The sequence below is a fragment of the Trichomycterus rosablanca genome, chromosome 24, assembly GCF_030014385.1.
Source record: "Trichomycterus rosablanca isolate fTriRos1 chromosome 24, fTriRos1.hap1, whole genome shotgun sequence".
NCBI classification, from domain to species: Eukaryota; Metazoa; Chordata; class Actinopteri; order Siluriformes; family Trichomycteridae; genus Trichomycterus; species Trichomycterus rosablanca.
Window position 1 is genome coordinate 462,501 of NC_086011.1, and position 16,136 is coordinate 478,636.

At 43.7% G+C, this 16,136-nt stretch overlaps 1 protein-coding gene and 1 long non-coding RNA gene across 3 annotated transcripts in view; both read right to left on the reverse strand.

Moving 5' to 3' along the window:
- lrp1aa (low density lipoprotein receptor-related protein 1Aa) overlaps positions 1-9,544 on the reverse strand; it is an 80,823-nt gene extending 71,279 nt beyond the window's left edge. For both annotated transcript variants that reach the window (XM_062986196.1, XM_062986195.1), the window contains exon 1: positions 9,207-9,544. In XM_062986196.1, the coding sequence (XP_062842266.1) occupies positions 9,207-9,303 (97 nt within the window). In that variant the 5' untranslated portion in view covers positions 9,304-9,544. The remainder of the gene's footprint in view (positions 1-9,206) is intronic.
- Positions 9,545-13,335: 3,791 nt separating this feature from the next.
- Positions 13,336-14,670, reverse strand: LOC134302071 (uncharacterized). Its single transcript, XR_010007509.1, has 3 exons — positions 14,599-14,670; positions 13,786-13,846; positions 13,336-13,703 (listed from the first exon to the last, which is right to left on the reverse strand). It is a non-coding gene; the product is annotated as an uncharacterized LOC134302071 (long non-coding RNA).
- Positions 14,671-16,136: the final 1,466 nt, after the last annotated feature.

Below are 16,136 nucleotides of genomic sequence, written 5' to 3' on the forward strand. Positions count from 1 at the left end.
TCTTGTATTTTCCACATCATGACTAAAAATTAAATTAAATTATGAGTAATATATATATATATATATACACAAACAATAACAACAAAAATAAAATGTTCTGATGAACATAATGTGAGTGTGTGGTGTGTGTGTGTGTGTGTGTGTGTGTGGTGTGTGTGTGTGTGTGTATTTAAGACCCCCTGTAGGTCCCCCTGAGGGCCGGGAGGATTTAGGGGCTTTTTTATGAATTCTGGGGGATTTATCAGGATTTGAGGAGCTTATGAAGGTTCGTAATGAATCAGTAGAACCGTGTGACTGAGCCTGGACTTTATTTTTGTTTAGTTTTTTGTTCATTTTAAGCTTCCAAAACATGAAAAAATAATAATGACAATAATAATAATAATAATAATAATATTAATAATAATAATAATAATAATAAATAAATAAAAATAATAATAATAATTATAAATAATAATAATAATAATAATAAAAAGAATAATAATTAAAAAGAATAATAATAATAGTAATAATAAATAATAAATAAATAATAATAAATAAGTTTAAATAAATAAATATAAATAATAAATAAATAAATAAATAATAGACAATTGCCTTCAGATGACCCCAAAGATAAAAGTCTAAGGGGGTCAGATCGGGAGACCTTGGGGGCCATTCAACTGGCCCACGACGACCAATCCACTTTCCAGGAAACTGTTTATCTAGGAATGCTCGGACCTGACACCCATAATGTGGTGGTGCACCATCTTGCTGGAAAAACTCAGGGAACGTGCCAGCTTCAGTGCATAAAGAGGGAAACACATCATCATGTAGCAATTTCAAATATCCAGTGGCCTTGAGGTTTCCATTGATGAAGAATGGCCCCACTCTCTTTGTACCCCATATACCACACCATACCATCAATTTTTGTGTTCCAACAGTCTTGGAGGGATCTATCCAATGTGGGTTAGTGTCAGACCAATAGCGGTGGTTTTGTTTGTTAACTTCACCATTCACATAAAAGTTTGCCTCATCACTGAACAAAATGTTCTGTGTAAACTGAGGGTCCTGTTCCAATTTTTGTTTTGCCCATTCTGCAAATTCAGTGCGCCGATCTGGGTCATCCTCGTCGAGATGCTGCAGCAGCTGGAGTTTGTAAGGGTGCCATTTGTGAGTAGCTAATATCCGCCGAAGGGATGTTCGACTGATGCCACTCTCCAGTGACATGCGGCGAGTGCTACGCTGTGGGCTCTTGATGAATGAAGCTAGGACAGCCACTGATGTTTCTTCATTAGTGACAGTTTTCATGCGTCCACATTTTGGCAAATCCAACACTGAACCAGTTTCACGAAACTTGGCAAGGAATTTGCTAACTGTAGCATGGGAGATGGGTGGTCTCGTAGGGTGTCTTGCATTGAAATCTGCTGCAATGACCCGGGTACTGCGTTCACCAGACATCAACACAATTTCTATCCGCTCCTCACGTGTTAACCTCTGCGACATGTCAATGGCTGTAAACAAAGAGAAGCTTGTAAATAACTCATGACAGAATAAAGTTACGTTAAAACAAAGCACACCATTGTTTTTCTTGTGAAATTCTCAATAAGTTTGATGTGTCACATGACCCTCTTCCCATTGAAAAAACTAAAGTTGGATCCAAAATGGCCGACTTCAAAATGGCCGCCATGGACACCACCCCACTTGAAAAGTTTTCCCCCTCCCATATACTAATGTGCCACAAACAGGAAGTTAATATCACCAACCATTCCCATTTTATTTAGGTGTATCCATATAAATGGCCCACCCTGTATATACAGTATATATATATATAGAGAGAGAGAGAGAGAGAGAGAGAGAGAGAGAGAGGCCGAGAAAGCGAGTGGGTGGAACAGTGGGAGCTGAAGGGTCACTGTCTGTCTGTCTGTCTGTCTGTCTGTCTGTCTCCAGCTTGTTTTTCCAGATTTTTCCAGCGCTCCTCTCTCTCTCTCAGACTGGGTATAATGGTGCCTCTCTCACACAGTTGTGGTTGTTCCGCGCTGCTGTTGGATCATTCTGCCCTCAAATATCCAGGTCAGCATTTCCCAACCCAACGCCAATGATGCAACCCGTCTACGGCCCATCAAAGGACGGCCTGTTCTGGCCTGGACGAGGACGAGGGGGGAAAAAAACTGCGCCTTCTTTTCACTGGCGCTCTATTCCGAGTCAAACGGGGATGTGTTCCAAACCGCTTCCCCCTCCGAACCCCCGCTATTCCCAGCATTCCCTAAAAACAGAAGCCGTCGCTCGACCTGAATGAGAAATAAAGCCTTGGGATCGAGAAGAACCCAGAACGTCTCCTACATACAGGTCCAGACATCACTGTGGGCGTGGAAGAACCCAGAACGTCTAACACCTACAGGAACCCAGAACGTCCCAAAACGCTTATCAGAACGTTTCAAAAGTATGTAGACACCGAGTTTTGTTAGACATTCCATTCCAACTGATGCACTTTTGGAAAGACTTTCACAAGATTCTAAGAGTCCAGGCGCTGAGGTTCCGATTCATCCCAAATGTGTTAAAAGGGGGGGTGAGGTTCAGGTGAAGTTCCTTCACCCCAAACTGGTCACATCTCTGTGCCTCAGCTGGTAATGGTAGGTGTGGCACAAACACCTGAGATCAGTAATAAAAGGGTGTCCACACACTTTTGGTACCTTTAGTGTTTTTCTGATTTCCTGAATGTTAAGGGGGGAAAAACACCGATTTACCAAAAACGTAGCAGCTTCCACTCCTGCATGACCATGAAGAGGTTCTTTATGTGGGGTAGAACCACACCCTCCTCCCAAAACACCACCACACCCCCCTGCACACACACACACACACACACACACACACACACACACTCAACCCTGAGAGGAAAAAGTCTTCACACACCACAAAATTACACCCGGACTCGCTGTCGGCTGATGCACTTTTCACGCCGGAGCACAGCAACACCAGGACAGGAAGGGACCTTCCCCAAACTGTTGCACAAAGTTGGAGGCAAACAGAAGGAGCGTCCACATACTTTTGGCCACACAGGAAGACAGGAACATCAGCACGTTACTGTAAATGATTAAAGACAAACATTCACACCCACGCCCGTCACGGCCATGCCAAAACCCCAAACCACCGCCCCAAACTGGCACGCGCCGCCCGGCCAGAAGTATCCGGACGCCCGACCGCCAGCCAGTCCGACGTCCAGCGAGTGACCTCAGTGTGACCTCTGTGTGATCCTCGGGGCTCTGCGCACACCACTGGATCTTCTTTAAACCGAGACGGTTCCGTGACTGCTACACCCATGCGGTGAAACATTGGGACCACCCGCGTAACCCGCGGTCCAAACAGCTCTGACCCGCCGAGGCGTGTCCTACACAGGGCGTCTGAGGGTTCCTGCGGTTCCTGGTACCAGAACGTCGCCAGCAGGTCCTGGTGTTTGGTTCTGATGCCCGTGTGTCCCTGTAAGTGCTCAAACAGACTGTCCACATTCGAGCGAGCTTCTCTCACCATGCAACCTAAAAGCTTCTGCTCCAAAACCGGCGTCCTGACCCATGGTCATAAAAGCAGGAACAGCCTGAAGGTCCCTGGTCACGTGAAGCTCGCTTGACTGTGGACGGTGTAACCTGTGTTCCTGTGGTTCCGGAACACATCTGACCATCCAGACTAGTTTCCTCTGGGTATGAGGTGGCGGTTTGGGGTTTTCTTGGCACAGCGACTACTGTTCCATGTACTTTCGATGAGTACAGTAACAATGGAACCAATTAATTCGCAGCAGAAGCAGGAGCTTGGGATTTGTGAAGCTTGCTTGACTGTGGACAGTGTACCCTGTGTTCCTGTGGTTCGGGAAAACATCTGACCACCCGGACTTGTTTCCTCTCTGTATAAGTTACGCTTTTGTTTATTTTTAGGTTCCCAGCGATGGACTGGCGCTCTGTCCAGGTTGTTCCTGCCTCACGGTCAGTATTTCCCAGTGGACCCCGGACCCACCGCCACCCTGACCAGGATAAATGGGTCGATGGAGATGTAATGAAATGATTTGGATGGACTCCTGTAACCTAAAGATGAGATTTAAAGTTTAAATATAAAAATAATTTATTAATAATATTAATTTTTATTTTCAACAGCTGTCGCTTGGGAATGGGGGTGGGTGGGGGTGGGGGGTCGTGTCCCCGTCTGCACTGTGACATCATCATTGTATCAGGGTTTGGGAAGTGGACGGGGCGTTAGCTGGGAAACAGGAGGAACCTGAACGTGAGTCAGGATGAGAAGGACGTTCCAAAAAACACAAACCTGAATCATTCTGGTAAATAAAAAATACAGACGGGCGACGTTCGGGCGGAGCGCTGCATCAAAAGTATGTGGACGCCGTGTTCCGGCCACACCTTGTGCTAACAGTGAGTAATCTCCTTATACGGCTTTCCTAACATCTGTGACCTGCTGGTGACACCAGGGAGCAACAACGGCTCGGCCAGTGTACAGCACACCACCGTTAGACCCCGGAGCAGCAGAAACAAGATCAGTGTTCCAATTACTGTAAGTTTGGTGTCTAGCAGCGAAACTCCAGCAGCCTCAATATAAGAGCAGTAAGTACTGGCAGCTGTGAAGCGCGGTGGAGGAGGCGATACGGACAGAGCGTCGACCTCCGCCCCATTTAAATCCCTACCCCAAATTCCTCTGGGTTAAATTACAACATAAGACTGAAAGCCGCTGGAACTCAGTTCTACCATGAACACCCACATTGGAACCGTCCACAGTCAAGCGAGCTTCACATCGCCAAGCTGTTCCTGCTTCTGTGAGCGTCGGTCAGGAAGCTTGTTTTGGAGCAGAAACTTCTTGGTTGTGTGGCGAGAGAAGCTCGATCGACTGTGGACACAATGTGGACTCACCTGATTTAGGAACATGACTGTAAGTATTTGCTCCTGCTCACAACCAAAAGTACAAAAGATCTTGTGAATGAGCAGAGGCGAATCCCTGGAGTCATGTTCCTAAATCAGGTGACACTGTGTCCACAGTCGAGCGAGCTTTTCTCACCATGTCACCAGGAATCTTCGGCTCCAAAACCAGCCTCCTGACTGACGTTCCGAAGAAGCAGGAGCAGCCTGAAAGACCCTGCTGACGTGAAGCTCGCTTGACTGTGGACGGTCCAGTGGTTCCAGAACACATCTGACCGTCCGGACTTGTTTCCTCTGTGTATGAGGTGGCGGTTTGGGGTTTTCTTGGCACAGCGACTACTGTTCCACATACTTTCCAGTGCAGTCGAACTGGCCCTAATTATACGGACACAGAGAAGTCACTGCGGTCAGTCATAGATGCTGAAGAGGAACCGTGAGCCCAGGGAAGAACGTCTCTTCCGATTCAGGTACAGACTGAGAACAAGCAGGACGATGGAACCTGAAACCTGTGAGCTGTGGAAGATGTTTAGCAGAGGAGACAAAAGACAACAGGCGGAGACAGTGGCACAAACTTCTCCTCGAGTGACCCCCCCCCCCACCCCCCACCCCCATGTTCCTGCTCTTCAAGCCTGCTGTGAAACATCTGGATTGTGAGAGGTCGTTAATCTGGGCGCTATGTGGAGCAGAACTGAAGGAGAAGGAGGAGAACCAGGCGAGGGAGGCGGAGCCTGCGCCGGAACGCTGGTGCGCTGGTGCTGCTTCCCTTCAAAGTTCTTCACCTCGTTTTATCTTTGGCTCCAGATGTTTCATCTGGACGCTCTGTTCCAAAACATCTGCTTCTCCTCACAGCGACACAACAGAATGAGGTTACGTAACATGCATGGAGTTTCTAACACATCTAGAACGGCTCGATCCTCCGGGGCTGGAACTGAGGTGGGCGTGGTCTGAGTGGGAGTGGGTGGCCAAAAGTATGTGGACACCAGACCATCAGCAAGCTTTACACCCCGATCCAAAACAAGGGCGTTAACACAGAGTTGCAGCTCTAACAGACCGCAAAGTCTTAAATCTTGTGATTTCGGACTGTGTCACTGGGAATTTGTGCCTTTTCAAAATGTGTCAAAAATTGCAGCTGATTTTCTTGCAGTTTTTCTTGAAGCCCAGAAGAGCTGCAGACCGGTCGCTTCTTCATGCAGGCACCTTGAGCAGACAGCAGGGGTCACTGTTGCAGCATCTGGGTTCTGGGTTCAACCTTGGACTCAAGACCACTGTTCCACCTACTCTGTACAAATAAACAAGACTTGAAGCTGCTCACAAAGGTTTGTGGAATAGTGACGTTCCTGAGATCCGTCTAGACCCCAGGACGTGTGGTTCAGTCTAACTAGCCCTATTTATACGGGCACAGAGAAGTCACCAGCTGCAGTCGACCAATCAGCAGTGAGGAATTAGAGGCCACGGAACATCCTTCAGCACCACATGAACCATCCAAGCTGCTGTCCGTATATTTTTGACCACACATTTTACTCCGGCCGCCACAACAGTCCCAGCTCCTCGTGGGCCCGGTCCTACACCCAGCAAACATTTATATTCGACTCACTTATTCATCTTGGGGGTCACTTACTTAATCACCGTCAGGAGGACATGATCATTAACTTTAATGAAGTAAATAAAACAAACACACCCTCCGTCAGACGGAGTGGAACAGTTTGGGAGGATGAATTTCCCCCGGATGAGGTGAGCGACCTTTTCCAGACTCCGTTAGTCAGAAGATCCATCAAGGGTTTCGAGGAGACGGCGGAGGAATGCCAACCGGGCTAATCATTCACCGCCGCCGGTGCTAACGGCTCAGATGAGAGAAAAAAGAATCTGATGCTGCTCTCGGAGCGACGGCGCTCTGTTACTGTCTGATTTATTTATTTAATACTACATGATTGGAATGAATCAGAAACACGACTGCGCTGTACGACATCTGGGATTCTGGAACATCACCACCGGTCTAAGGTGCTGTCGACCCGTTAGGCGTCAGACATGACTGGCTGTGTCTGTGGGAAATACAGAGATAGCCGAGGCCACGTGATGGATCCGTGTGTATTTCTGCATTGAGCCTTGTGATTGTGGACCCACCGAGAGCCTGACCAGGATTAAGAGTTCAGGGGGTCGCATCTCAGCAGCAGCAAGAAGAGACGCAGTGCGACCTTCCCTCCTTCAGACGACCAGCTGTGTTGGTGTGGACGCCCAGCCAGGTCGGCAGCTCTGCTCAGGTCCCAACATGAAGTAAAACATCATTACATTGAAGGACAAAGTTACCCAACACCCAGGTAACCCCACCATCTGAAGCTGGTCTTTAAATTCACCGTGGAGGAATTTTAGCTCCCACAGGGTCACAGCGTCTCAACCGGGGTCTGGTCAGGAACTTGCTGAACTTCTAGGGTCAGACCTCAGCTTCAACTCAGGGACAGATGACCTCACATGCTTCTCCGGGGTGGGGTGGGGGGGGTTCACGAGTCTCCAGGTCCTGGTGCAGTGAAGCAGTGAAGCTCTTTGATTCATCTGTCCGGAGGAGGTCGTATTGGACGGTTGGTGGAACGTCCAGGAGCTTTGATGAGTTCTCCTTCGTCTCTGGAGCAAGCAGTGCAACATGTTCGCTAACTACACAGCCGAGAAGATCCAGAAGTTTCTTGCGAGATCCCACCTACCAACCGAATCCACCTAGAAAACATTTTACTTCCCAGAATTCCACATTCATTTCCTTACATATTTAAACACTTCAGAGAGAGATCTGTACAGAAACGGAGGGTCGGCGGGAGTGAGCGTTCACGCCGCTCTGTAAACCTAGCACGTCTGTTCAAAATAGCAGAGCTAAAGCATTAGCGCTGGCTTGTTAGCGCCCCCAGGAACTTGACTCGGATTTCCTAAAACATTCGACCCGTCCAGTCCGCGTCCGACCCCCGTTCATCCTTCAGCAACGTGAGGCGGACGGCGCTTAATGAGGGGCGCAAAAAAGCCGAATAATTAAGAGCAGGAACGACAGAGACTAAGAGGTCTAGAATAACGAGACCAAGCATGAAAAAGGCGTCATATAAAGGAAATGACATGCTTCTGACTTTGTAGCAACAGTTTAGGGAAGGTCCTTCCCTGTTCCAGCATGACTGAGCTCTATAAAGAAGAAACTGCACAGTCCTGCACAGAGCCCTGAGCTCAGCCCCACTCAACAGCTCTGGGATGAACCGGAACACTGACTGATCAATTAGCACCCAGCCGTACAAATACTCAGCACAAATCCCCACAGATGTACTTCAAAGTCCTGTGAGAAGCTTCTCAGAAGAGGGTCTGTTGTTCTAGCTGTAAGATCACCCAGAGGGTCGCTCTGATCTAATACACTTTATTTTTGTAACTGGACGTCCAACAAGCTCACGGTCAGGCGTCCGAATACTTTTGGCCGTGTAGCCAATGTGATGTTCTGTAATTCAACATTAGAATTAGAAATAGAACCTCAAGGATTCTGACCATTTTACTAGATTATTTTCACCCAAAATGATGTGAAGATGATCAGAAATCTCTCAGCAGCAACAGGTGCTCTTATTAAAACCCCTGATTTGTACTGATTTGTCTCCTGCACATTCCTGATGGATGGGTTCTACTCAAACATTTTCCAGCGTAGAACAGAAATAAGAACCTTTTATCTTCGAGAGGATCCACAAAGTTTGTTCAGGGAAGGTCAAACTGTACAGGACATTTGCAAAAAGGTTCCAGCTAAGAAAATTCCTTCAAAACAGAACTTTCAGAAGTACTTAAGAACACTTAAGAACCCGGCTGGAACCTTTTTGTATGTGCAAGTGTATGCAAGTCTTCACAAAGTGGCACAGCTTCTCAAAAACCCTAAAGAAAGTAAAACCAATTAGAGTTTCTCAGTGGGTTTAGATGGGTCCAGGTTGTGGGCTGAACCATTTCTATGTTAGGAGCAATCTAAAGGATATAGAAGGTGTTTTGTGCTGCTGTAGATGTTTGTTCAGGTCTAAAAATGGATTTTAATGAGGAAAGCTTTTCTGCTGTGGTCCAGAATGGAACCTTTAAACCACATGGACGCACCAAAAGCCAGTAGAAGTTGCCAAGAACTTATTTTTGCAGCAAGGAATGAAGCTCTTGATCCTACAGATTGCAAGTTGTTCTGATAGAAATGGTCCAATCACCGACCTGGAACCACTGAATGATTTTTTTGTGGAACTGTTGCTGAGGAACTGACGAACCTTGACTCGAGAAGCTGTGCACCAGTCAATAACACCTCACATTTCCATTCCCGATAGAATCAGTACAAATTCCACTCACCGTCCACAGGTCTGCCGGGCAGGACCACCTCCAGACTGGGTGAGAAGATCCAGAGGAGCAGCAGCCCGACCACCACGGCGCGGTGTGGAGCGCGCATCGCGGTGAATGAAGCAGATCCCTCAGTAATCCAGCAGATCCAGATCCGCTTCAGATCCCTCAGTAATCCTGCAGAACCGGAGCCGCGGCGGGTCCGGGTGGGTTCAGCCGGGGAACGAGCCGCCGATCCCGGCTGTGAGTGCTGCCTATCACCGCTCCAGCCGCTTCACGCGCTCACTGACTTTACTGCATGCGTGATGGAAACGTGTGCGCGCAAATCAAACACACACACACACACACGTATGTACACCGATACACGCACACACGCACACGCGCAGATCACGCACAGTACATAGCGGTGCCGCGCGCGTTAAAGCCGCCACGAGTCTGACAGCGGTGGCGCAGAGCTGAGCGCTTTACCCGCTCTGTACCGAACCGAGGCGGCCGGAGCTGCTGCAGGGTTGCCAGAGTTTGTTCGTCAGGGTTGCCAGACTTAAATCCTCACTATCCCACCAAAACGAAGCAGCGCTTTTGGGCTTCATTCGTTTCACTGCCTTACCAGGTCAGGGTCTCAGTGCGTTTGGCCCCACTAAGTAATCCAATAAAGGACCACACACATTCACTCACTCATACCTACACATAGGAAGAACATGCTAAACTACTCACAGAGTAAACAGAGGCAAGGTTTAAACCCTGTTGTGACTGCGGCACCCACACTACCTCCTATCTGCTCGTTTTAATCCAATTCTATATTAAATGTATGTATTTATATTTATATATTATTTGTTTATATCATATTTCTCTAGGACAGGTGTAGTCTACTGGTTGAGGTACTGGACTAGTAATCGAAAGGTAGCTGGTTCAAGCCCCACCACTGCCAGGTTGCCACTATTGGGCCCTTGAGCAAGGCCCTTAACCCTTAACAATGTATACTGTCACAGTGCTGTAAGTCACTTTGAATAAAAGCCTCTGCTAAATGTAAATGTTAATATTAAATATTTACATATTAAAGAAAGTAACACATTTAAAAGAAAATTAAAGATTTAAAATATTTACTCCAAAGCATAAAACAAAAACCCAACAAACTATTAAACAACTAAATAATATTTGTATTATTATTCATTTATTTATTTCATTATTAATACTATTCATTCATTTATTATTACACTTGATAAAAAAAAGCATTAAAAATTTAATATCTAATACAAATTTGATTCATTTTTTATTAAATGTAAAAAATCTACAAAATTATTCATTATTAATTTGTGTAAATTTTTTGTCTAAATTATATAAAAAACTAAAAAAGAAAGAAATAGAAAAATTTATTTATTTTCACTAAGCTTTTTTTTTATTTGTTTGATTTAAAAACAATCCATTGGTATATAAAAAAATAAAAGACCTGGCAACCCTGCCTGTTGCGTTTAACAAGCAGACGTGTTGAGTTTGAGTTGCCAGATTGTAATTAAGATTTACACCTTTAATCCTCTAAGACTCACTTTTGTTATATTGTAAAACGAGCTCTAAAATAAAAACAAAGTTTTGAGTGAAAGACCTGGACCTGGCAACACCTGGATGATCCTGGCGAGGCACAGAAATGAAGAAGACGTCTGAGACCGGGTTGCCAGATTCCAGTCAACAGTGTGCTGGCTGTAAAGCTATGAAAACACATTGATTTTTAAATACGTAACAAATCTGGCAACCCTGTAGGAGAAAGAAATATGCGGCTTTGTTTTTCTTCTGCGACTTTTTTATATTTTTGATTATAAATCATTGATTATAAAATTGTTAACAATCTAAACATAAAATTGAAATAGGAAATATAATATTAATATTGATATATAATGAATAGTGTTTTTTAATTATTTAAAAAATAATATTTGTTTCTTTTAAAGCTGCAATAAGTAACTTTAATGGATTTGGGGATTTAGAGACCTCTATGGTGAAAACATGGCATTGCAGTCAGAATGAACAACAGTGAACAACTTTAATTATATATTTTTTATTTTATATAAATATATAAAGGTGCTTGGGGGGTGCAGTGGTAAAAGCTAGTCCACTACAGCTGGGATCCAGGATTCAAATCCCTAGTGTGCTATCAGCCGGTCAGGCATCATGTCCATATACAGACGTGATTGGCTGTGTCTGAGTGTGAGATGTCCGAAACAGCTTAGCCATTAGGAGGTGCACTAGTCAGTGCTCTCTCAGTGCAGGTCCCAAGCCTGGATAAATAAATGAGGGTCGTATCAGGAGGATTAAAACTGTGCCAGATCTGATCTGCAGACCAGATAGATCCGACTGAATATGGGAGCAGTAAAAAAATCCGATCTAACAGCCGGTCCTGGTTCTGGTCGTGCCGATGGAATTTTTCAGCTCTGGCCCGACTTCACATCTCGTGTTTGTTCCAGACTCGGGAGAATCTGCAGTCAAAACAGTCGAATGAAAAACAATCACGTGTGAGATTTTTCTTGTAATGATTCCACCCGTGAGTCAGTGTGTTTATGCCACACGGCTTTAATCCTCCGTTCTGGAGGAACTGCAGCCCCGTTCATGCTGGACCGAGCCAGAACCACAGATCTGGTGAGTCACGGAAACAGCTGATAATTTTTCCCGTCAGAGTTCATAACAAACCCACAAAAACAAAGATTTAGTTCATAGAAACGATAGTGAAAGTGAAGAACTGCTGGTGTTTGGGAAGGTTAAAGCCAAAAATATATGGACGTGTGGTCTTTTGGAAAAGGTGATTATTCAGTGGATGGTTTTACAAATGTGGTTAAGCATCTGAGGGTTTCAGAGTGGCATGGTGGTTTAATAAATGCCTGTAAAATGCTGGTATTGTTTCACAGTTTAATGAGGACAAGTGATAATACCAGTGCTGTAGTTGAGACCAAGACAAGACCCAAGTCCCATACCAACAGAGACCAAGAGAAGACCAAGATCCAAACAATCTGAGACCAAGACATACTAACCAAGAACAAGAAACCACCAACTGAGACTCAGACAAGTTGAGACTCTTAATTTACACTAGATCAAGTCCAAAACAAATACCAGCTAAAATTAAGACATAATCAATACTTCAACAATGTCCAATGTATGTCCAACAAGGTCAGAATCTGGTGTCCATATACTTTTGGCCCTACAGTGTGTGTCCTTTTTTTAACTCTGCTTTATTAATATAATGATAACAGGGATGGTATTTGGTTGAAGTGCATCAGTGCAGAATAAAATCTCTGCTCTGATATTTTTGGGAGGTTCAGTGTTCCTGTACGACCAGGTCATTCTACACTTTGATCTGGACCGTGTGAGGGTGTTAATATTTATGAGCAGATGTGACGAGATTATATTTCAGCTTCAGTTTTGAACACAACAAATGGAACCAGAAGCTCCAGATGAATTCCGAGCAGCGTTGTTGTGAACGACTGGAATAATAATCAGGATTTTTGCTCTCTGTGTTCGTACAGACACACAGTCCTTATGTGTGTGTGAGTGTGTGTGTGTGTGTGTGTGTGTGAGTGTGTGTGTGTGTGAATGTTTTTTAATGAAAGCAGCAGAGCAGCAAGAAACAATTTAATTTAATTTCATTAAAATGTCATTCTCATGTTTCGCCAGGGATGTATCCCGGTCAGGGTCGTGGTGAATCCAGCCTCCATGGACTTGCAGGTTGCAATACAGTAACACACCACAGAGAGTACACCAATCCATCTCTCATGTCTGGATGTAGACGCCCCACCGACCGATAGCACTGCTAGGGATTCGAACCCTGGATCCTAGCAGTAGTGAGATTGTGTAACTTACCCAAAGTGTCCTATTAATAATAATAATAATAATAATAATAATAATAATAATTCAAAATAGTAATAATAATTATAAATAACAATAAATCAATAATAAAGAAAAATAAAATAACAATAATAATAAAAAACATAAATGAAATAATAATGATAAACTAGAACAATAATAAATTTCTGATAATAAAAATAATAACAAATAATAATATGATACATATAATTTTTTTTTTTAATAAAATAATAATAATAATAATAATAATAATAACATATAATAACACAATAATAATAATAATAATAATGTATTAGTTTTATTGTCTTTTCCATCAGTAATAATGATTTTGTTTATGTCTCTGTTGGTTCCTGTAGCTCTGCGCTAATTAAACAGTTTATTTAATCCAGATGTTTCTACTGGAGAAGAGAAGCGAGACCCTTTACAGCAGCACATTTTGTTCTTCCTTTTTCTTTACGACTCACAATAACGTCTTTGTCTCTGAAACAAAAACACTGTTTGATGACTGTTGTTTTTGGAAGGTTTAGAGTGTTTCTGAGTCGCTCTCATAACACGCCGAGCGCTGATACGATCCCTCTGAGGAGCGCTCGATGGAAAAACTCCCGCTGGAACGTCTCAGACAGGAGAAACGATCAAAGCTTCGTACAAGGAAAGTTGATCAACAATCTGAGAAAAAGATTTGTACAGCTGAAAGTGAATTCTTTTAAACCTGAGCTACAAAAAACATAAATATATATGAACTTTATACCTGGAATATTCACCTGTGGACTGGCATGATTTTACCAAAACAATCATTTATGTGCTGCCACCTAATGGAGGAGAGGATGAGAAGATTCTAATCATAAATCACACAAAAACAACAAAATAATCTGTAACTATTATAAACACCTGTGTCCTAATGCCATCCTGGAAGAGTTGTGCTTAAAATCACAAAGTATTTACAACACTAAATAGTGTGAAGACATTGTGCACTATTAATGAATTCAATATTCAGTCAGACTGCTATTTAGCTTTAGCAGCGTTAGCTTGCTAAACGTCAGTGCAATCTTTCTGCAGGCGTTTCAGGTTAATGTTATCATCAAACTTTCAGTTGTAATTATAAAAAATACGACAGCAAAGTTGTTGAATTAAACATTTTACTTCATAAAAATGTCATTTTCATGTCAGTCATGTTGCCAAATGAAAATGTAAATGTAAATAACGTTGGCGTAGCATTCCTGTAAAGAGCTAAAGATCAAAGACAGCTAGCCAATATTAGCGTTAGCTTAGCATTGCATTAGAGGCTCAAACATTTAAAATACACTCGAACAAGCAGAGTTCTCCTGACAACCACCACAACTGATCACTTCAGAGGTGTTCCCACTGCTCCAGATTCCAATGACAGTGTGCTTTACACCACCCAAGTCCATTTGTTTTGGTTTTAAAAACGTTTGATAGAACTTAGAACTGTCACAGATCTGATAACACTCCATACCAAACCCCACCTTCCACAAACCAAACAGAATACAATATACAGCATGAGTGTAGCAGGTGCAGCAGTGTTGTTGGGATTTTTAAACACCTCAATGTGAATGCTGGAAAGAGATTAGGATGAACACACGTTACGTCTCGAACCAGCGCTGACAGGGTGAGTGTTCCTAATAAAGATCTAACAAAAATCCAAACAACACTGCTGATGTGTGTGCTTTTACACTTCAGCCACACGATGGCGCTGTATAATCATCACTCAGTTTAATAGCACTAAATCCTGATGATTCCGGATGAGGTTCAAACCCTCCCAAACTGAAGCTGCTGACACTAAAGCACCACCCACCATGATTCAACGGTTTACTTCATGAATTCTTAGAAAGCGGCATCTTCTGCCAAAATCCTTCCCATGTTTATTCCCCCAACACAAGGCGGTGACAGGAGAGGTGCAGCCAAAAACATCAAGGGTACAGAATGTTTCCTTCTACCAAAAAACAGTGAGCAGAAGTATGTGGACACCCCTCAAAATTATTACCTTCAGTTGTTTCTGCCACACCCTTAATACTGGTTACACAATAATGAGAGGAAATTCAACACAAAAACCCCAAACCAGGTCTGTGATGAGTTAACAAACACTGACCACAGTCGAGCAAGCTGAGAAATCAGTAAATACAATGACAATCTTTTCTTTGTACTTTTGTCATCTAAATAAAGATTCAAGAGAATGAATCACAGATTCTGCATTTAATTACATGTCCCAACTTGCATTTTTATTACTTTTGTTATTTGGAACTGCATTTATAACCACACACACACACACACACACACACACACACATTCATGCTTCCAACCCGTTACATGTGCATTCACTTAATAATTCTACCATCATTATCTTATATAGTCATTAAGTATTAATATGCTGAATACGTTAAATGCTACAGTGGGGCCAAAAAGTATTTAGTCAGCCACTGATTGTGCAGGTTCTCCTACTTAGAAAGATGAGAGAGGTCTGTAATTTTCATCATAGCTACACTTCAACTATGAGAGACAAAATGAGAAAAAAAATCCAGGAAATCACATTGTAGGATTTTTAAAGAATTTATTTGTAAATTATGGTGGAAAATAAGTATTTGGTCAATAACAAAAGTTCAACTCAATACTTTGTAACATAACCTTTGTTGGCAATGACAGAGGTGAAACGTTTCCTGTAAGTCTTCACCAGGTTTGCACACACTGTAGCTGCTATTTTGGCCCATTCCTCCATGCAGATCTCCTCTAGAGCAGTGATGTTTTGGGGCTGTCGCTGGGCAACACGGACTCCACAAATGTTCTATGGGGTTGAGGTCTGGAGACTGGCTAGGCCACTCCAGGACCTTGAAATGCTTTTTACGGAGCCACTCCTTCATTGCCCGAGCGATGTGTTTGGGATCATCGTCATGCTGGAAGACCCAGCCACGTTCCATCTTCAATGCTCTCACTGATGGAAGGAGGTTTTGGCTTAAAATCTCACGATACATGGCCCCGTTCATTCTTCCCTTAACACGGATCAGTCGTCCTGTCCCCTTTGCAGAAAAACAGCCCCAAAGCATGATGTTTCCACCCCCATGCACACAGTAGGTATGGTGTTCTTGG